Genomic DNA, 23,134 nt, shown 5'->3' on the forward strand with positions numbered 1-23,134 from the left:
AGCGCCCTCCTCCCGGTCAATACCTTTGGTGCCCTGGGGTTCACCTCCGGATGGAGCAGCAGCTGGTTCGAGCTGCAGCTGCCTCTGCGTCATCTGGCTTTGGCAGCTCCCCGATGTCTGCACCATTGTGTCAACGCCCTCTGCAATGCTCCTCTGTGATTAGGTCATGCTCTGCAGCACCTTGGCAATGCCCACCTACGACTGGGACAAGCTGCACGGCACCTTAGCCATTCCCATCCGAGAGTGGGACATGTCCCGCAGCACCTCATAAAAGGTCAGTCTGGTATTGGGTCACGTCCCCCAGTGAGTCGAACATTCTTCCGAGGCCCTCAGCCATGGTCGTCACCGACTTGTGTGACGCCTCGGACACCTTCACTCACGCTGCCGACATCATGCACCAGGCTCTCCACTGCGCTCACTGCCCTAGCAATGTTGGCCTCGGTGCCACGCATTGCCGGCAACATCTTCTGCGCCCATAGCCTCTAATCAGCTTCCCATCGGCTAGGAAGCTGCTGGAGTGTTGCTGACAACTCCCTCTGAATGATCCAGCTGCTCCCTAATGTCTCCATCAGCTCCTAATAGCATGTTCCATAAGCTCAGCTGGGCACTGAGATCCAACTGTGCGGTGCTCACCAGATTGTGCCTCAGAAGCCTGACCACTAAACGTTGCCCACTGAGATGTGTTTCTGCGCTGGTGGAAGGTGTGGATGACAGCTGTGACTCAACGATTGTGGCATCCTTGGAGCTCTCCTCCAAGGTGATCTCATGGGAGGCAGGGGAGGGGACCACGAGAGGGGCTGGCACCGTCGGCTGGAGGACCTGCGGGAGAATGGACATGTGGTCAGTGGGAGTGATGGGTCAGTGTGTATGGCAGTAACAACTCGTGTGACAGGTCCTCTGGGTGGGGCCCAGTGGATCCTCACCTCAGTGGTGCGCATTGACCTGGTGACTGCTCTGACCTTTATCACCCCTGTCACCTCCAGGGCCCATTCCTGAAAGGCCGTGAGGATTCTTATGCCTGGCACCCCTCTGCCAATCTGTGCCCCCTCCCGGTTGTGGGAGAGCGTCTGCGGAGACACAGAGGGCACCATTAGCCGCATGCGTGGTTCAGTGGTTGGGGACGGGGTGGTGAAGGAGGGGGTGTGGGGGGGCTGTTGCCAACTAATCCGTGCTGCCTGGTGTAGTTCGACCTTACGGCACTGGAGGCCAATTCTCCTGGTCACGCTTCCGGAGTTGGCGGTCGGTGCCACTTCGTCCCAGGTGGCTGCTCTGTGACTCATTACTACAGTCATGTACCTGGCAATGGTCTTGTTTTCACTGAAACTCTTAGTGTTAAATAAATATTGCTCGTATGCTACATTCCCTCTGGGTTCAAAATGTGCATTCAAGGCATTTAAAACCCCTGCTATCTGTTTTCTTTGCTCGTCAGTGTTACAACCACCTCCTGAGTGAGGTTCTCTGACGTTATTGAACCAGCTGAGATCCCTCTATTTGTCACCATCCGCTGAGATCCTCCCCTTATCCCCCTCCCCCCGGTCCCAGGTTTGTTCCGGCCCCGGATCACTGTCCGTGTGGAGTTTGCGCATTCTCCCGTGTCTGCGTGGGTCTCGCCCCCCACAGCCCAAAGATGTGCAGCGTACGTGGGTTGGCCATGCTAAATAGCCCCTTAATTGGAAAAATAAAAATAATTGGGATCTTTGAATTTTAAAAAAGTGAGTTGCAAGGAGTAGTTGATAGCTTGCCGCTGTTACGGATTGATTCCAGTGTAGTAGGTGCCTGCAGGCGAATAGTTGATTCTTCTATCCAGATGTTCTGTTGAGAGGTGATCTTATTGAAACATACAGGATCCTGAGGGGTCAACAGGCTGGATGATGAAAGGATGTTCCCCTTGTGGGAAAGACTACAACTAGGGGACGCAGTTTAAAAATGGAGTCTTCCTTTTCAGACAGCGAGGGACCCCCCCCCCCCCCCCCCCCCCCCCCCCCCAAAATCAAGAATCTAACGCCACTTTAGGATTAATGCAAGGGTACAGGGTAGGCAAGAAAGTAGTGTTGAGGCCACAATCTGATCTTAATTTTATCAATGGTGGAGCAGGCTCGAGGGGCTGCATGGCCTACTGCTCCTAATTTGGAAGCTCGTGCCCCATCTGCAGTATTTAAGGAGATCAGAAACCAGTTAAATTGCAAGGTTTTTGCTTCAGGCAATTGGCGCATTTTATATGTTTTTGAAGTGTTCCTATTTGTCACTAAAGTTTCAACAGTATGCAGGGTGTGGCCTGACTTGCTGAAATACTTTTGTTTATTTTCAAACTTCTGCTAAAACTGTGTGTCAGACATGGGTGGCCTGGTTTGGCTTCTGAGAATTGAACTTGATCAGAAATATGGAGAAGACATGTACAACAAAACTGCTGGAAGAGAGGAGAAGGAGGAAAAAGTTGAAAGACAATTACAATATAGACAGCCCCTTGCTGGGGTCAACGCGATTAAATAATTTACAGTTGTAACCTCGGTATCATCTCCCCATTCGCAACAGTCCCACACTCATTAGGTTTCTTCCATCCCATCTTGACAGCATATAAAAATAAGAACCACCAAAAAATGCACATTACAATCTAACGTTTATAGTTTCAATCATCGGTATATAATCAAGTGTTGTGTGATGCACTCCCTTAGTTCCTGTTTTCTATGTATCTTTGCTGATCCAGTCCTATTGTGAGATGCTTTCCCTGTAGCTTGAGCATAGGTTGTGAAAAGCTGCAGACCCTCTTGAGACTGTAGGTGGCCTTGGAGGTGGCTTAGAGAACATAGTTGGAAACTGTAGCAACCTAGGCTTACTGGGCAGCACGATAGCACAGTGGTTAACACAGTTGCTTCACAGCTCCAGGGTCCCAGGTTAATTCCCAGCATGGGTCACTGTCTGCGGAGTCTGCACGTTCTCCCCGTGGTTGCGTGGGTTTCCTCCCGGTGCTCCGGTTTCCTCCCACAGTCCAAAGATGTGCAGGTTAGATGGATTGGCCAAAAAGGTTAGGTGGGGTTACTGGTTACGGGGATAGGGTGGAGGTTTGGGGTGCTCTTTCGAAGAGTCGGTGCAGACTCGATGGGCCGAATAGCCTCCTTCTGCACTGTAAATTCTATGTCAATTCTATGATGAAGTGACAGGAGAGGGAACAGAAATTTTGTCATCCTGAGAGGACAGCAGGTTTATGTACCATGATACCATTGCCAATCTCTTTGGGACAGCACACCAACAGTTGTATTAATATATTGCTGAATAATTTAGTACTCTGTAGTGTCAGGGTTAGACATCTCAGTGAGTCCCTTTAAACAGTGATAGAGTGATGACATCACAGACCAGGATGAGCTTACAAGACAGCAGGAGAGGGTGTGGGGAGGTCAAAGCTGTTTGTTTTAAATATGCAGTTTGAGTAATGGGATGGAAGAGAAGTGGGGAAGGAACATTCGGTATGCATATAACTCCTCAATCCCTGGAGTTCTTTACTGGTCACATGTTCAGTGCTCCTTTCCATGGTGGCCGACACCTATTGAAGTTAAAACATGTGGCTTTGTTTGTCCTCCAGTCAGCCCTCTTCTGCTTCCTGATTATGTGCCACCTTCTTTATAAACAGGGAAGTGCCAAAATGTTTAGCGAATCTGGCTATCCTAGTTGAGTAGCTGTCGGTATATGGGTACAGAGTTCACCAAGTTGCTAATTGGATGAGGGAAAGCATGTGGATTGTCAGGTTAAGAATCAATGAGGTTGTTGGTAGGTGAGGGTGAATTGAACAGTGGATAAAGCTGAGTGCAGTAGGAAGAACTTGCTGCCTTGAGAACTTGTGTCAGATCATTAAACTTCTTCCTGCACTGCATTCATGTTCTTAGAGCTATACTCCTGTATTGGCCTGCACTGCTAATACATCTTGCCTCCAGAGTATATGTGCTGTCATTGATATAGAATGGATCTCCTCTCTGTGCCTTGCACCCACCTCCAGTGCATTGTCAGAAAACTTAGCACTTGCACTCTTGCATGTTCAGCTATTTCACAAAGTATTATAGTCCAGATTATTATTATTTTTTAAATAGCTCTTACCACTCTCCTTTAAGAGATGATAATCTTTTATTGTCACAAGTATGAAGTACCAATTGGGTACTTTATAAAAAAAAAAAAAAACTTTTTTTTTTAATCCAGTACCATAACCACCAAGTATTTTGCCACTAAATGCTTGAGAAGATGGTCCTGAGAATGTTTAAGATCTACCCAAACCTCCTTTGTGAGGTTGTATGATGTCACACTTGACAATGTGACTTCAGTTTTCATTGGGAATTTATTCGGTAATCTAGAGGTGGACTCGAGTGCACAACATGACGTGGGAAGAAACAGAGGCAAGTGTGGGATGAAGTAATTTAGGGTTGATGCTTACAGAACCTAGCCGCGTTTTGTTCCTAAAGGATGTAGGAACAAAAAGGAAAGGAGATACTTCAATCATCAGTGAAATACAAGAGAGGAAGAAGTTAGATGCCATGGAAGCATCTGTGATGAAGACAGTGAAACACTAATATAATGAGAGCACAGAAATACCTGGAAAATGAATATTGGAATGCCAAAAAATGAGTCCATTGTATGCATTACTATTCCTTAACAGGGAATGGCCACATCTGAGATTGAGCTTTTGATGAATTCAGGACCAGAGTTACAACTGATGATAGCCAGTAAACCTATTATGTTCAGACTTCTTTACATTGATATAGAGTGTTGAAATGCACCTGCAATAGATGTCTGTTCCTTACAGAGAAGTAGTTCTTACAAATGTGGAGATGTCTCAACGGGCTGAACTTTAGGGCCTTAGCAGGAGGTGGATGCTGGCAGGCCAACTGATTCTCTAACCCTGATCCCAGAGCTGTCTATTTTTTTGCTACCTGCCTTGTGGTAGGACTTCTCACCCGAGTTAAGAGCCTCATTAAACATGCATGGAGGAGCTACATTTGGATTTTCTCGTTGGTCTCCAGTTTCCCAGCCACGGCACGGGGGTGGAGGGTGCTATTTAACTACCTGCAAGTGGACACCCAGCAGGAGTCAGTGCTGCAGACAGACCTAGGGGTTCTCCCTGCATGCCTGAATGGTTAACATGCCCTGGATGCCTAAAGGCTGGTGGTGACGTCTCCATATTGAAACACCCTCTGTTACTTTGCCGATCATTGTAGGCTGCTGTCACTCCAAGATGGAAGACCTTTGGTCCTCCAGAATAGTGAGCACACCTACCTCCTTTTAATTGTACAGAGAACCTGTCTACATGCCAACTAAAACTCCCCTCCATGAAAATCCTGGAGAGCAACTATTTCCCCCGGGCCTGGTTTGGAAAAGTCCTGATTCATGTTTCCCACTCCTAAAATCCAGCACTATGTTTGTGCTGCTTCAATCATTAACCTATGTTGGAGTAGGTGGATTTTGCATGTTCAGTAGGACTCAAGAGGTTCAGAGTCCTGTATGGTTGAACATGAAGTGTTTATTGATAACTGATGACCATGTACATATACAGGGTATAGCCCAATCTATGAGCTAACTCCCTGCTTGGTACTAAACAAGCCTCTGTCCAGTTCACAACTGACCCTAGTCTCAATCACATGTCTCTTTTCAATTTTACAACACGGTTTCCCAGTCCAACATTAACCGTTGCTTTGCACGATACCTTTATCCTAACCTTTCTCTAAGTCTTTACTGAACATATGGCAGGTGTGCTACCCTTCTGGCACTTGGTTATCTTCCAATTCACTCGTGTATAATAGGAGGGTCCCCTCAAGTAATGAGGAAGAGGCTCCTCCTGATTGTACCTTCTGTTGTGTGGATGAGTAATGATCTTGGCTGGTCATTGTCTCTCCAGACAATGAAGCCCTCCCTTTCCAGGTCGCTGAACCGCACACTATCCCCCTTTGTGTGACTGTGACGGGTTTCTAGTGTACCTCAAATAGTTGGCATGTAGAACTGTTCTCGGTCCTAAACAGTAGTCCTTTACTTCCAGTGCTGGGCTTCGTTTCTTCTCCAGCATTGGGGGCTGGGTGCGGAGTTTTATACCCATAAAGAGCTCTGATGGGTTAATGCACATTGCAGTGGGGAAGTCGTTCTTTTTCAGGCAAGGATGGCCCTTTTCCTCACCATTCAATTGTTGACACCTTGGGAACAGGTATGTGTTGAAACCTGTAACTGATAGCAAATTGGGTGAAGTATTAATTTGCAAATTAGCAAGCAGTTATCGGGCATGACCTGGTCCTGGCTCGCAAACATTTCCTACAAGGATCGCCCGATCGCCTCAGTGGTCACAGTGTTATTGCAGCATCTCAGTCCATTGCGAGGTGTAGTCAACAATGAAAAGGAAGGGCTTGCCAGTGAAGAAAAATAAATGGATTTCCAACCATTTCCCAGTGGACAAATGTGGGGATGCGGGGTTTTCTTGTGTGACCATTTTTTTCAATGGCCCTTGATACAAATGGCAACTGTACTGCAGGTTGGGCATGTGCTATGAACGTTGTAATGCCCTGGTCACATGGTGAATTTATTTGATGAATCTTTGGCCGAAGGGATACTGGAATGACCAACTGCTTGTTGTATCCTAGCAGATCATTTATCACGGTAAGTTGTTTTATGCTTCAGACTAAATTTTCATGATGCTATCATCTGGCCTCTGCAGTGGCCACCCTTTTTGACAGTAATAGTGGATATGGACACACTCTTCATTTTGCATCTGCTTTTGGTAGATTTGATGTTTCCCGAAGGTAACCAGAAGTCATTTCTCCTTGCCAATTGGGGGTGCACCTCAAACTCCTCAACCAGATTGACATCATTTGTTACACTATGGCCAACCATGGCCTTGGATAGTGTCTCAATTGTTTGATATTTTCCTTGAACATACCCAGTCTCATATTTGAATCTCATGAGGCGCAAAGAAAATCTCTGAATTCAGGGGGGCATCTTTGCAAGTTTCTTCTTGTCCAACCGTGGGACCCATGTTTATGACCCATTTCAATGGTGACTTTCATGCCGATAATGTAATCGGAGAGCTACTCGCAAACCCACATCATAAGTGCTTTTTTTTCAATAACAGCATACTATACCTCTGCGTCTGACAGTCCTTTAGATACGTAATATACTGGTTGGCCTTGGGCTTGTGAATGAGTCATACGCTGCCATAGTCGTGGGAAAGGATGGGTCATGATGATCCCGAATATCGAATGAGAGCAGCAAGGTTTTCTGCAGGTGCACATTCAAGTACCATGGCTGGCCTCTTTGAGAAGATGTCATGAAGGTTCTGTGAAATGTGCCAGATTGGGTAAAGATTTTCCCAACTGGTTCACCATGCCCAGGAACCTCTTTGGAGATCTGGAATAGATGATGGTTGGAAACTTGCTGAAGGTTTTTGTTTTTTGTGGGTGCACCATGATGCCTTTGGCTGACTATCTGTTAGGTGAACAGATTTCTCATTTTTAGCATCAACCTGTTTCCTCCCAAGCATTCTAGTTTTGAGCCTCCTATTCCTCCACTGTTGTGGACAGACTGTCATCCAAATGGCAGATGGCTTTGTAAAGTTGCCAACATTGTGTATTGAAAAATCCCTTGAGTTCTGACCTAGATCACATATTTGAAGCCTTTAACCAATTTGTAAGTTACCCAGGCTGTTGGACACATTTGTTTAATTTTGCGCATTCTAAAATGTTGTTGCATCTTTGATTAAAATATGTATCGAATGATTTTAGAACTTCAAATTTATCTGAGGAATCATTTATTCCTTGCCTTGTAGCATCATTTGACATTTGGACTTACTAAACAAAATAGTGTATTCAAATTTTCTGCTTCTGCCCTTTTAATCTAGTCCTGAAGCTAGTTTAAGAATTTTCCTACCAAAAGTCTCCAATTCTGTTTGAATCAGCCTAAATTGATCGGGGGATGTTGATTTGCTGTCAGATGAGTATAGCTTTAAATGTGGTGGGGGTTTTAATGATGGCATTGCACAGAACCTTCCTCTGCTTGTTGTGTTTTAGAAGGCTCCTGCAGCAATGGTAGTCATGACCCCTTTGGGGTTTAGTGTTTTGCAGTGATTTGCTAATATGATTTGACTCTGCATTCTGAGCAGTCACAATGGACGTCCATGAGACCTTGGGAGTCCTCAGCTGCTCATTGAAGTTTTTTTGTTCTGCCTTTCAGTTTCCAATTCTATAATGGGGCTTTGTTCAGGGGATCATCCTCTGTTTTGTCATTTCCAAGTGCTTTCAGTGAGGTCCAAATTCTGCTCTGTTATTTTCCAGCTTTATAAATTTTGCTGCAGCTTCTCTTGCGGTTCTGGATTTTTCCAATAGCTGCCACCATGTATGTTCAATAAGTCTGAGGGTCTGAGTCTTGCATTGTTACGTGTTTATTGATAACATAACTATGTACATATATTATACACAGCCTAAGCTATGAGCTACCTCCATGCTTACTTCTACATATGATTGGAGATGCCGGCGTTGGACTGGGGTGAGCACAGTAAGAAGTCTTACAACACCAGGTTAAAGTCCAACAGGTTGTTTCAATGTCACTAGCTTTCGGAGCGCTGCTCCTTCCTCAGGTGAATGAAGAGGTATGTTCCAGAAACATATATATAGACAGATTCAAAGGTGCCAGACAATGCTTGGAATACGAGCATTAGCAGGTGATTAAATCTTTACAGATCCAGAGATGGGGTAGCCCCAGGTTAAAGAGGTGTGAATTATGTCAAGAATCGCCGAGCAGAAAACGCAGAATCGCCGAGCAGAAACTTATAGCCAAGTTCCGCACGCAAGTAGCCAAGTTCCGCACGCAGCCTCAACCGGGACCTGGGATTCATGTCGCATTACATTCATCCCCACCATCTGGCCTGCGAAATCCTACCAACTGTCCTGGCTTGACACAATTCACGCCTCTTTAACCTGGGGTTACCCCATCTCTGGATCTGTAAAGATTTAATCACCTGTTAATGCTCGTATTCCAAGCATTGTCTGGCATCTTTGAATCTGTCTATATATATATATATATATATATATATATATGTTTCTGGAACATACCTCTTCATTCACCTGAGGAAGGAGCAGCGGTCCGAAAGCTAGTGACATCGAAACAACCTGTTGGACTTTAACCTGGTGTTGTAAGACTTCTTACTGTACTTCTACATCGGTCTCTGTCCAGGCCACAACTGACTCTAATCTCAGATCATCTGTCTCTTTACATCGCACCATTTCCCAGTCCCACAATAACCCTTGCTATGCCAGTTATTATTATACTATCGTCTTTTGATTTTAAGTTGTAGAACAGAAATTGGATTATATAGCATGTTGTAGATAATCTCTCCAGTGTGCAGTTTTTGCATGTTATTTCTTCACTCGTAGAAGGGATTTACTTCCCAAAAGTTTATAATACTCAAGTATATGAACACATTTCTGGGATAAAGAGGTTGTATATGATTGAGTATTTGTTGAAGTCTGCAAAAGGGGTGTGCGTTTGCTCCCATAAGGTGCTGGCTTCTATTAGTTACTTTAAGTGCTGTGCCCTTCTCCTTTTAAATAGGTCATCCCCCCCCCCCATGTCCTTTAAATTACTGCCCCATCTTAACCTCCTTGTCCTCTCAAGTCCTTGACAGCATTGCCATCTCCCGATTCTGTGCCCATCTTTCCCAGAACTCCTGTTTGAACCCCTGCTGCAAACTGGTTTCTGCCCCTTCCACAGCATTTATAAAAGTCACAAGTTACATCCTATATGACCGGGACAAATATAAACTAGCCCTCCTCATCCTTTTGCAGCCTTTTACAGAGTTGACCCCACCATCCATATCTAGCACCTCGCCGCTGTCATCCAGCTGGGTAGCACTGCTCTCACTTGGTTCCGTTCTTATCTATCAAATCATATCTGGAGTAACATTTGCAATGCCCTCGCCTGACCCTGCACCATTTTTTTTTTCTAAAATATGTTTATTCAAGTTTTTCAATAAATTTTTACAAAACACTCCAAAAAGGAAAGAAAATATACATACAAAAAGTAAAAAGGGAGGCCCTCCAACAACTTAACCCACTAAACATTAAACTATCTAACAAACTGAAAGAAAAAAAAATGGGGCAAACGCCCCTTACAATAATAAAAACGAGCCAAACCCACTCTCCCCCCTGGGTTGCTGCTATTCTTGACCTCCACCTAACGTTCCGTGAGAAAGTCTAGGAACGGTTGCCACCGCCTGGAGAACCCCTGCACAGACCCTCGCAAGGCAAACTTTATCCTCTCCAACTTGATGAACCCTGCCATGTCATTAATCCAAGCCTCCACGCTTGGGGGTTTCGCATCCCTCCACATTAGCAAGCTCCTCCGGGCTACCAAGGGCGCAATGGCCAGAACTCCGGCCTCTTTCGGCTCCGTACTCCCGGTTCATCTGATACCCCGAACATTGCTATCCCCCAGCTCGGTTTTACCCAAGTATCCAAGACTACATAGCCTTGGCAAAGCCCTTCAGAACCCCTCTAGCGCTGGGCACGTCCAGAACATATGGGTGTGATTCACTGGGGTCAACGAGCACCTCACACATCTGTCCTCCACCCCAAAAAACTTGCACACCCTCGCCCCTGTCATATGTGCCCTGTGAACCACTTTGAACTGGATCAGGCTCAGTCTGGCGCAAGATGAAGAGGAGTTAACCTTACCCAGGGCCTCCACCCACAAGCCCTCTTCCAGTTCCTCCTCCCACTTGCCCTTCAGCTCCTCCACCATGGCTTCCTCCGCCTCTTGCAACTCCTGATAGATCGCCGAGACCTTGCCCTCTCCCACCCATACACCCGAGGTCACCCTATCCTGAATCCTCCGTGCGGGGAGCAGCGGAAATTCCCTTACCTGCCTTCTCGCACACTCCCTCACCTGCATGTACCTAAAAGCGTATCCGGGGGTAGCCCAAATTTCTCCTCCAGCGCCCCCAGGCTAGCAAAAGCCCCATCGATAAATAGGTCCCCCATCCTTTTAATTCCCGCCCAATGCCAGCTTAGGAATCCGCCATCTATCCTGCCCGGTGCAAACCTATGATTATTCCGTATTGGGGACCAAATTGAGGCCCCCAACTCACCCCTGTGCCTTCTCCACTGCCCCCAGATCCTCAGTCGCCGCCACCACCGGGCTCGTGGTGTACCGTGTCGGTGGTAGCGGCAAAGGTGCCGTCACCAACGCTCCCAAGCTAGTGCCCACAAATGACGCCGCCTCTAATCGTTTTCATGCTGCCCCCTCTCCCTCCATTACCCATTTCATAATACAGGAAATTCCTCTCCGCCCTCTTAAGCGGCAGCTCCTCCTGCCCCCTTTCCTGGCCCCTCGCATGTACCACAAAGAGCTCACTCTTCCCCACGTTAAGCTTGCCTGAAAAGTCCCCAAACTCCTTAAGGATCCGCATGACCTCTACCGTCCCCTCCACTGGATCTGCAATGTATAAAAGCAGGTCATCAGCATACAACGAGACCCGATGTTCCTCCCCTCCCCGGACCAACTCCCTCCAGTTTCTAGATTCCCTCAACGACATGGCCAACGGCTCAATTGCCAAAGCAAATAACAGAGGGGGCAGCCCTGTCTCGTCCCCCGGTACAACCTAAAATATTCTGATCTCTGCCGGTTCGTCGATACGCTCGCCACCGGGGCCTGATATAACAATTTGACCCACCCTATAAACCCCTCCCCGAACCCAAACCTACCAAGTACTCCCACTCCACCTGATCAAAGGCCTTTTCTGCATCCATTGCCGCCACCACTTCTGCCTCCCCACACCCCCCACATTCAGGAGCATTTAGCTGCCTGCCCTTCTCGAACCCCGTCTGGCCCTCGTGTATCACTCCTGGGACACAACCCTCAATCCTTGTGGCTAGGACCTTTGCCAGCAACTTGGCATCTACATTAAGGAGCAAGATTGGCCTATACGAGCCACACTGCAGCGGGTCCTTGTCCCGCTTGAGGATCAGCGAGATCAGTGCCCGAGCCATTGTCGGGGGGGAATCCCTACCTCCCTCGCCTCGTTGAAGGTTCTCATCAGCAGCGGACCCAGCAGATCCACAAGCTTCCTGTAGAATTTGACCGGGAACCCATCAGGCCCCGGGGCCTTGCCCGCCTACATTCTCCCAACCCCGTAACCAGCTCCCCTATCCCAATCGGCCCCCAGGCCTTCCACTTGCCCCTCCTCCACTCTCGGGAACCTCAACTGGTCCAGGAACCGTCGCATCCTCTCTTTCTCTCTCTCTCTCTCTCTCTCTCTCTTCTCCCCCCCCCCCCCCCCCCCCCCCCCCCCAGGGGGTTCTGACTTGTACAGGTTCCCATAACAATCCCTGAATACCTTGTTTATTTTAGCCAAACTTCGCAACGTGTTCCCCCCTCCGTCCCTGATTCCTCCAATTTCCCTCGCCGCCTCCCTCTTGCGTAGCTGCAGCGCCAGCATCCGGCTTGCCTCCTCCACATATTCGTATACTACCCCCTGCACCTTCCTCCACTTGGTCTCTGCTTTCCCCGTGGTCAACAAGTCAAATTCCGTTTGGAGGCTCCGTCGCTCCTTCAGCAGCCCCTCTTCAGGGGAATCCGCATACCTCCTATCCACCCTTAATATCTCCCCCCCCCCCCCTCCCCCCCCCAACCTCTCCCTCTCCATCCTCTCTTTCTTCTCCCTGTGAGCCGTAATTGAGATTAACTCTCCCCTAACCACCGCTTTCAGAGCCTCCCAAACCACCCCAACCGGAACACCCCCATTATCATTGGCCTCTATGTCTCTCTGAATGCACCCCTGGACCCGCCCACAAATCTCTTCCTCTGCCAACAGTCCCACGTCCAAGCGCCACAACGGGCGCTGGTCCTTTTCCTCCTCCAACTCCACCCAGTGCTGGGCGTGGTCTGAAATTGCTGTGACCCAATATTCCGTTCCCTCCATTCTTGGAATCAGTGCCCTGCTCACCACAAAGAAGTCTATCCGTGAATAGGCCTTATGCACGTGGGAGAAAAAAGAACTCTCTGGCCGCTGGCCTAGCAAACCTCCACGGATCCACTCCCACCCCCCCCCCCCCCCCCATCTGATCCATAAACCCCCTGAGAAACTTGGCCTCTTGCCCGACCTCGACCTGGATCGGTCCAGTACCGTATTAAAGTCTCTTCCCCCCCCCCCCCATTATCAGGCTCCCCGCATCCAGATCCGGGATCCGACTCCGCATGTGCTTCATGAACCCTGCATCGTCCCAATTTGGGGCATACACGTTCCCCTGCAGCCTACCACTCACCATCACATATCGACCCCCATTATCAGCCACAATGTTCAGCGCCTCGAACGACACCTACTTACTCACCAGGATTGCCACCCCCCTATTCTTCGCATCCAGCCCCGAATGAAAGAGCTGCCCCACCCATCCCTTTCTTAGCCTGATCTGATCCACCACCTTCAAATGCGTCTCCTGCAACATAGCGACGTCTGCCCTCAGTCCCTTTTAAGTGCGTGAACGCCCGGCCCTCTTGACTGGCCCATTCAGGCCCCTCACGTTCCATGTGATCAGCCGGATCGGGGGACTGCCCAACCCCCCCCCCCGACTAGCCATCTTCTTTCTTAGGCCAGCCACGTGCCCTCGCCTCCCGCACTCTCCAGCACCCAGGCGGAGGACCCCCGCCCCGACTCTCCCTCTTACCTCCAGCTCCCCTTCGGTCAATGCAGCAGCAACCCAGTCATCGTCTCTTCCCCCCCCCCCCCCCCGGGCTAGAAAACTACCTAGGCCCCTTGCCCCCTCCCCCATTGTACTCCCGTACGTCAGCTGACTCCTGCTGACCACAGCTGCTCCCGCCTCTGCCATCAATCCCCCGTTTAGATTCCCCGTCAAAGTCCCCGTCCTCCCCCCCTTCAAATCGATACGGACGCCCCTCCGGTACTGCCCCTCCCGTCGGGCCACGCACCCCCCACCTTCTCTAGCACGGGGGAAAAAAGCCCGCGATTTTCTACCTGGGCCGGCCCCGCCCCCTGTGGCGCAGCTCCTTCCTCCTGGAGCCTCTCCCCAATTCCCGATGACCCAGGGCCTCCTGCCCCCCTTCGAACATGAGGAGCAGCCCCTCCAAAACCGTACCCATGCCCATTAAAACACACACAGCACATCCAATTACCCCTTCCCACTCCCCAGCTTTCCCAAAACCCACAGCAAACCATTAGTTCGAGTCCAATTTTTCGTTCTGGATAAAGGTCCACGCCTCCTCTGGCGTATCGAAATAATGGTGGCGGCCTGAAAAGTGACCCACAATTGCGCTGGCTGCAACAGCCCGAACCTCACCCCCTTTCGGAGGAGCACCGCCTTGGCCTGGTTGAATCCTGCCCTCTTCTTAGCCAGCTCTGCACTCCAATCTTGGTAGATGCGGATCTCCGTATTCTCCCACCTGCTACTCCGTTCCTTCTTCGCCCATCTCAGGACGCACTCTCTGTCCGTAAAGCGGTGAAACCTCACCACTATGGCCCTTGGCAGCTCATTTGCCTTAGGCCTCCTTGCCAGGACTCTGTGTGCCCCATCAAGCTCCAGGGGCCTCGGGAAGGCTCCAGCGCCTATTAGCGTATTCAGCATCGTGGCTACATATGCCCTGATGTCAGACCCATCCACACCTTCAGGTAGACCCAGAATCCGAAGATTCTTCGTCCTCGACCTGTTCTCCAGGTCCTCAAACTTTTCCTGCATTTTTTATGCAGCACCTCGTGCGCCTCCACCTTCACCGCCAGGCCCAGGATCTTGTCCTTGTTTTCGGAGGCTTTCTGCTGCACCTCTCTAATCGCCGCCCCTTGAGCCTTCTGGGACTCCACCAGCCTCTCAATCGATGCTTTCATTGGGGCCAGCATCTCTGCTTTCAGCTCCGCAAAGCAGCTTTTCAGGAACTCCTGCTGCTCCCGCGACCATTGCGCCCACGCTGCCTGGTCTCCGCCCGCCGCCATCTTACTTTTTCGTGCCCGTTCTCCTCTCTTCTCCAAGATCCCTTTTTTAACCGCTCCATTCCTGGTCCACTCCATGCAATGCTGGGGGGACCTTACTGCTGCCTTCCCACACCGGGAATCGTCGTCTAAGTGCTGCTGGGGCTCCTCAAAAGGGTCCAAAAGTCCGTTCACGGCGGGAGCTGCTGAACGTGCGACCTACCCAGGCATAGCCACAACCGGCCTCGCCCTACACCATTATCCTCTAATCTACCCCAAATATCTATCATTGGCCTTCTTCTATTTATCATCTAAATGCTGCTGTATTTGTTGAGATGCCTTTTGAACACCGTTAATGTATCTGCTTCCACAATCTCCCCTGACAACGCGTTCCAGGCACACTCAACCCTCCTTTGGAATAAAAAAAACCTGCCTCCCACATCTCCTCTAAACTTTTCCCCACGGGCCTTAAATCTATGCACCCTGGTGACTGACCCCACCACCCTGGGAAAGAGTACCTGCCGATCCACTCCATCTATGTCCCTCATAATCTTGTAGACCTCTATCAAGTCATCCATCAACCTCTGTCGTTCTAATTAAAACAGTCCGAGTCTATTCAGTCTCTCCGCATGGATAACACCCTCCAGACCAGGCCCTAACTCTTTGACCAAAGCTTTGGTCATCTGACCCTAACATCACCTATGGCCATGTATCACATTTTATAATGCTCCGGTGAAGTGCCTCGGGATGTTTAATAATGTTGTTGATTCTGTGATACCAGGTATACTTTAGTAACTTGCATAAGTTGCCATTCTTTCTCCATGAGCCCAGCAACGATTGTCATCAATTCAATTAAATAGTTGAACCTTACCTGTGCCACTCCATTGTGATAGCAGAAAGAAAATTGAAAATATTATTCTTTTATCCCCTCTCCCACTTCCATTTTGAGGTCCCTACAATTTATAAATGTGGCTCAGCTGTTTTTTTTTAAACAGACGTGCTGTTGTATGATCATCGATTTTATTTTTCTACAGAAACGTTTCCTTTTTGATGTTTTTTATCCTGCCCTGCAAAATGTCTCAAAGCGCTTCCTGTACACGGAATCACTTTTGGATGCAGTATGATGATGCAGCAATCGTTTTCCAAGCTGCCACATGCAGCTCTAATGAACATCCATTTAAACTTTTTGTTACCCTGTTGCTTAGAGACAGGAATATTGACCAGATGCTAAAAGCACACTGTATTCAAGTGGAACCATGTAATCTTTAACATGTATCTGAAGAACTTTGTCTAACTATCTGACTCCGTGCTAGAATATTAGTCTGGAATGGGATGTGAACTTGCAAATGTTTTATTCAGAAGGCACAAATACTATCAACTGAGCAAACTGACACTTCAAAACACATTTCTTCAATATGGGTCAGAAGCAGTGTTTCCTCTTAGCTGTGTGACCCTGTGGCAACCTGCAAGTTCCCTTGTAGGCCAAGCACAAGGTCCCTACAAACCAAAAGAATTGAAGGACTTGTGCACTTGGATAATGTACAGCAAAGCAAATTAGAATGTTGGTCAATATTGTTGAAATTTTCTGTTACCACCTATTGGTTTTTTTAAAGAAACCTCTTCTGTACTTTTAGTTCAATTGACAAATTCAAGAAACCAAAATTGGAGGAAGTTGAAGAAGATGACGAAATACCACAGGTATGCCTTCATGCGTTTGTCACCAATCACACTGCTATAAATTGTATTTTTTTTTTAAGTTACATTTTAGCTTGATTTATATTCCCCAACTAGGTGGACTGTTTTGCTCATTAGTTGCTATGTTAAAATGAGGTTTAGTGAGGAATAGCACCACTTGGTGTCTGACCTACAATAGTAGGCCTGTGTTGTGGTACTGGTCCCAACTAGGGTTTGTATTTATTAACCTTCAATAAAGAATAAGTATAGAATCATAGAATGATACAGGATAAAATAAGGCCATTTGACCCATTGTGGCTATGCTGGCTGTTTTAAAAAACTATTGAATTAATCCCACTCCTACCTTCAAATTTTTATCCAATAAGGTACTATCAAGTCCGTATCACTCTTTCAGACATTGCATTCCAGATCACAATACTAAAATATCACTCTATTTTTAAAAATACGTCCCTCCATATAATTTCTGGCCAAGCAGAAAGATTTCTCCATTATTCTGTCAAAACTACTCATATTTTGAACACCCCTCAAACAACTCAAATCTATCCTTGGCCCCCTTTACTATAAGAAGAACAACTGCAGCGCCTTAAGTCCTTCCACAGTCTCTCATCCCTCGTGCTATTGCAGTAAATCTCAGCTGCACCCTCTTAAGACCTTGACATCTTTCCTAAAGTAAGCTCAATTTTTGGCTATTTTCCGAAGGTTTAGCATAACCTCGTTTTGAAACCGCCTTCTCAACTTGTCCACTTTGAAAGATTTGTGCATCTACACTCTACTTACTTTGAAATTGTAGTGTTTAGTTTATATTGCCATTCTTACCAAAATATATTAATTCAGTTGTCTGTCTCTTTTACCAATCTGCCTGTGTCTTCCTGAAGTATGTTATTATCATGATAAGAACATTAAATAGGAACAGAACTCATCCCTAAAACCCCTCCAGGCTGTCGTGCCATTCCAGGCGAATCTAGCCTCAATTCCACTTTCTTTCCTGTTCCCCATATCCCTTAATTCTTTTTGAGACCCAAATTCTTAGCAGACACAGCCTTAACTCTGTTGATAATGCTCTCGAGTTAGACAATTGTGGATTCTAGTCTCACTGTAGGACTTGAGCACAAGTCAAGGCTGACACTTCAATGCGATATTGAGGAAGCTGCACTGTCGGAGGTGCTGTTAATCCGAGGCTTTGTCTGTCCTGTCCGGTGGAGATAAAAGATCCTATTGCACATTTTGAAGAAGAGCAGGGGAGTTGTCCCTCTTGTCCATGCCAATATTTATTCCTTAGCCAACATCACAAAAAGTTGCATACATGATCATTTTTACATTGCTGATGTGGGAGCTTATCGTGTGCAAATTTGACTGCTCTGTTTCCTACATTGTAGCAGTAACTACACTAATACCGCATTGGCTGCAAAGCACTTGGGATGTCCTGCAGTCGTGAAAGTTGTTTTATAAATGCAAGTCTTTATTTTCAATATACTCGCTACTAAGTATAGAATTCCAAAGATTGACAACCCTCTGAATGAAGGATTTTTTTCCCCCTCTGCTCAGCCCCAAATGGCCAACTCCTTGTGCTGAGATCCTGTCTGGTATTGGGTTCTCTCCAGCCTATACATCTCTTCCCATGAGATCCTGGGTCTTGGATGTTTTTCAGTGAGATCACTTCCCATTATTCTAAACTCCAGAATATAGGCCCATTATGCTTGATCTTTCTCTTCGAACAACCCTCTCATTCAAGGCATTAAACTAGTGTATCTTTGTTGTCCTGCCTCTTGAGACAAGTTTATCCTTTCTTGGGTGCAGAGAGCAAAACGATACACTGTACTCCAGGTGTGGTCTTGCCAAAGCCTTGTGTAATTGCAGCAATAATTTTACACCTAATTCCAGTTAAGTCCAGCATACCATTTGCCAGCTCAGTTGCTGTGCTTGTATGCCTACCTTTCATGTTCCATGAGCAAGGACACCAAGTGCCCCCACCAACATCAATATTTAATAGTTTCCCACTATTTAAAAATATAGATTTTTCTATTCTTCATATCAAAGCAAATAACTTGAATTTCACTACATTATATCTATTTTCGAAAGGGTAGCATGGTGATTAGCACAATTGCTTTACAGCTCCAGGGTCCCAGGTTCGATTCCCAGCTTGGTTCACTGTCTGTGCGGAGCCTGCACGTTCTCCCCGTGTGTGCGTGGGTTTCCTCCGGGTGCTCCGGTTTCCTTCCACAGTCCAAAGATGTGCAGGTTAGGTGGATTGGCCATGATAAATTACCCTTAAGTGTTCAAAATTGCCCTTAGTATTGGGTGGGGTTACTGGGTTATGCGGAAAGGGTGGAGATGTGGGCTTGGGTCAGGTGCTCTTTCAAAGAGCCGGTGCAGACTCGATGGGCCGAATGGCCTCCTTCTGCACTGTAAATTCTATGATTCTACAATTCTATACCTTGCCCACTTGCTTAACCAGTCCATATCCTTATCCAGACTCCTTGAATCTTCCTCCCAGTTTGCTCTACCACCTAACTTTATTATCTGCAAATAACTACATTACACTACACAGTTCCTTCATCTAAGTCACGGATGTAGATTTTAGATAGCTGAAGATCGGCACTGATGCTTGTGAACTCCTCCTCCTCCTTTCTCCCCCCCCAGTTACAGCCTGAAAATAATAATAATCACATTGTCACAAGTAGGCTTCAATAAAGTTACTGTGAAAAGCCCCTAGTCGCCACATTCCCGCGCCTGTTCGGGGAGGATGATACGGGAATTGAACCCGAGCTGCTGGCCTTGTTCTGCATTACAAGCTAGCTGTTTAGCCCAAAATCATAAAAAATGATTTATTACTACTGTTTTGTCTTTTAACCAACCGTCTGTTCATGCAAGTATATACTCCACCCTGTGTAATAATTTTTTTCTGTTTATTGAATGCCCATTGAAAACCCTTCTTGTTTTTTTACATCAACGTTTTGTAAATAATGTAGTTGTTAAAGTTCCCGAATGCTATCCTGCAATCCCTACTGAGTAGTCTGTCAAAGGTTAGATATAATACCTCTAAAAATAAAATTTGTTTAATCATTCATGGGATGTGGACATTGCTGTCAAGACCAGCATTTATGTCTACTCTTAATTACCCGTTATATTGGTGAACAGCTGCCTTGTACTGTGGTACTGTATTGGTGAACAGCTGCCTTGTACTGTGGTACTGTGGGAGCCAATGTGGTGAAGATACCTCCAATGTTAATGAGTCCGAGGATTTTGACCCTGTGATGATGAAGGAATTCTGACAATATTAGGATATTTTGAGGTAGTGGTGTTCCCATGTGCTTCTTGTTCTTGTTCTTCTGGGTGACTGGAGGTTAATGGTTTGGACTATGATATTGAAGAGGCAGCACGGTGGCGCAGTGGTTAGCACTGCTGCCTCACACCGCCGAGGTCCTAGGTTCGATCCCGGCTCTGGGTCACTTCCGTGTGGAGTTTGCACATTCTACCCATGTTTGCGTGGGTTTCGCCTCCACAACCCAAATATGTGCAGGATAGGTGGATTGACCACGCTAAATTGCCCCTTAATTGGAAAAAATGAATTGGGCACTCTAAATTTATAAGTAAAGAAGAAGCCTTGGTGCAGTGCATATTTTAAATGGTACATCCTGAAGTCATGTTCCACTGGTTCTGGAGGGGGTGAATGGTTTAAAATACTGGGTGTTAGTGGGAGAGAATCTCGAAGTAATCACTCAACGCTCAAGGTTGAGTGATCATACGGTTTGTTTGGTTTATTACGCCGGCAGGGAGATGGCGTCTGTTAAAGCTCAGCTCCTCTCTCCACCGAACAAAGGAAATCATCCGTTCTTTTTTTTTTTAAACAAACAATTTTATTGAGATTTTTTGGCATTGTAAACCGTTACAAATTACAGAAATATGCAAACATCAACGAAAATCAGCACTTTAACCAAACCATAATGCACATACCTGCTCCTCTCCCATAGATACTACCCGCCTATTTATCCCTCCTACTCTACTCTAAGCTCCCCCCCCCCCCCCATGCTGACGTTCACTCTCCCACGAAGAAGTCGATGAATGGTTGCTACCTTCGGGCGAACCCCAATACAGATCCCCTCAAGGCGAACTTGATTTTTTTTCCCATACCCAGAAAACTTGACATGTCCAAAAGCCATAGTTCGGTCTTCGGGGGTTTTGAGTCCCTCCATGCCAGCAATATTCGCTGCCGGGCTATCAGGGAAGCAAAGGCCAGAACATCGGCCTCTTTCTCCCCCTGGACTCCCAGGTCTCCGAAACCCCGAAAATTGCCACCTCTGCACTTGAGAAAACATAACTTTCTTTACCCGTCAGCCTGGCCTCAATAAAACTCGAGATGGATTTGTAGGCATAACATTAGTTATTTTTTATTCGACTTGCAAGTCTGACTCGTTTCTCAGAACCAAGAACACAAGCTGCCTCTTAGGTCTACAGAATCGAGTGATTCTCAAGAACAAACAAATCTCTACCAACACATTCAAATGGCATCAAGTTTCACATACACGATTCCCATAGGTCATCCTATACCCCTCCTGACCTGGCCATACATCCTAATTGGCTCACTGCTCATCCCTTCCCCTGGCCTCTTATTACCCAGCATCCCTTTCTCATACTCTAAACACCCCATCTCCCCCCCCCCCCCTCCTTTGCCATGCTCTCTGAAACCCTTTGTCTGTGAACTAACATGAATTAGACCGGCCTATATCTACAATACACTAATATTTTTAAAGTAACTATTTTATATCACATTCGTCACACTCCTCACCACCCTTGTTTTCAGCACCCGGGACATGACCCCCGCAAATCCCTCCCAGTATCCCCTAAGCTTTGGGCATGCCCAAAACATGTGAACGTGGTTCGCTGGTCCTCCCGCGCATCAGCACACTTGTCCTGTAGCCCAAAGAATTCGCTCATCCGATCCACCGTTATGTGGGCCCGGTGAACGACCTTAAACTGAATCAGGCTGAGCCTGGCACATGTTGCGGTTGAGTTTACCTACTCTGGGCTTCCGCCCATACCCCGTCCTCCATCTCCCTGCCGAGCTGATTCCTCCCATTTGAGTTTCAGTTCCTCCGTCTGGGACTCTTCCCCCTTCATGAGCACCTTGTAAATATCCGAGACTCTACCCTCTCCTCCTTCTCCTCTAGAGACTATTCTGTCCTGGATCCCTATTGGCGGGAGGCATGGGAAGGATGGGACCTGTTAAGTCCCGCACCTGTAAGTACCTAAAGTCATTTCCCCTTTCCAGCCCAGCTTTCTCCTCCAACTCCCTCAAACTCGCAAAGTTCCCCTCCAGGAACATATCGCTCACCCCCACCGGCCGCCATCTTCGAAATCTTCCATCCATGTTCCCGGGGGCGAATCGATGGTTATCACAAATTGGAGCCCAGACCGACGCACCCACCTCCCCTGCATGCTTTCTCCACTGGCTCCAAATCCGCAGGGCCGCCCCCACTACCGGGCTGGTGGAGTACCTGGCCGGCGCAAGCGACAGGGGAGCCGTGACCAGGGCTGCCAAACTGGTGCCCCTGCACGAAGCCGCCTCCACCCGCTCCCAGATAGACCCCGTACCCACCATCCACTTCCATATCATGGCTATGTTAGCCGCCCAGTAGTAGTTGATCTGATTCGGCAATGCCAGTCTCCCCTCGCTGCGGCTCCTTTCAAGCATCGCCTTCCTCACTCACGGGGATTTTCCCACCCAGACAAAGCTCCTGATGATTTTGCCGGTCCTTTTGAAGGACCACGGGATAAAGATCGGGAGGCACTGGAAGATGAACAGGAATCTAGGAAGGATTGTCATCTTTACCGTCTGCACCTTCCCCGCAAGTGACAACGGGAGTGCATCCCATCTCCGAAACTCCCTCTTCATTTGTTCCACCACTCTAGTCAAATTTAACTTATGTAACCTGCCCCAGTCTCGTGCCACCTGTATCCCCAAGTACCAAAATGTTCCCCAACCAGCCTAAATAGCAGCTCCTTCAGCCTATTCTCCTGGCCCCTTGTCTGCACTACAAACATCTCACTCTTGGCCATATTTAATTTGTACCCTGAGAACCAGCCAAACCTCCTCAATGTTTCCAGTATATTTTCCATCCCGGCCAGTGGGTCCAACACGTACAGGAGCACGTCATCCGCATAGAGAGAGCCCCTGTGCTCCACCCCTCCTAGTCATTCCCTTCCACCCCTTTGCAGCTCTCAGCGCAATCGCCAACGGTTCTATGGCCATCGCGATTAGCAACGGGGAGAGTGGGCATCCCTGTCTGATCCCGCAATGTAGTCTGAAGTAATCTGACATCCTGTTCGTCCTTACGCTAGCTTTTGGGGCCTGGTACAATAGTCTGACCCAATTAACCAGTCCCTCCCCGAACTCAAACCGTCCAAATACCTCCCACAAATAGTCCCACACCACCCGGTCGAAGGCCTTCTCAGCCTCCATTGCCACCACTACCTCCACCTCCTTGCCCGTCGGGGGCATCATAATCACAT

At 47.7% G+C, this 23,134-nt stretch overlaps 1 protein-coding gene across 1 annotated transcript in view; it reads left to right on the forward strand.

The window, feature by feature from the left end:
• Positions 1-23,134, forward strand: part of LOC140385752 (DNA topoisomerase I, mitochondrial-like) — a 211,882-nt gene that overhangs the window by 45,535 nt on the left and 143,213 nt on the right. The window contains 1 exon segment of the mRNA XM_072468224.1: positions 16,564-16,627. Coding sequence (XP_072324325.1) covers positions 16,564-16,627 — 64 coding nt within the window.

The sequence above is a fragment of the Scyliorhinus torazame genome, chromosome 11 (assembly GCF_047496885.1).
Source record: "Scyliorhinus torazame isolate Kashiwa2021f chromosome 11, sScyTor2.1, whole genome shotgun sequence".
In the NCBI taxonomy this organism is placed as follows: Eukaryota; Metazoa; Chordata; class Chondrichthyes; order Carcharhiniformes; family Scyliorhinidae; genus Scyliorhinus; species Scyliorhinus torazame.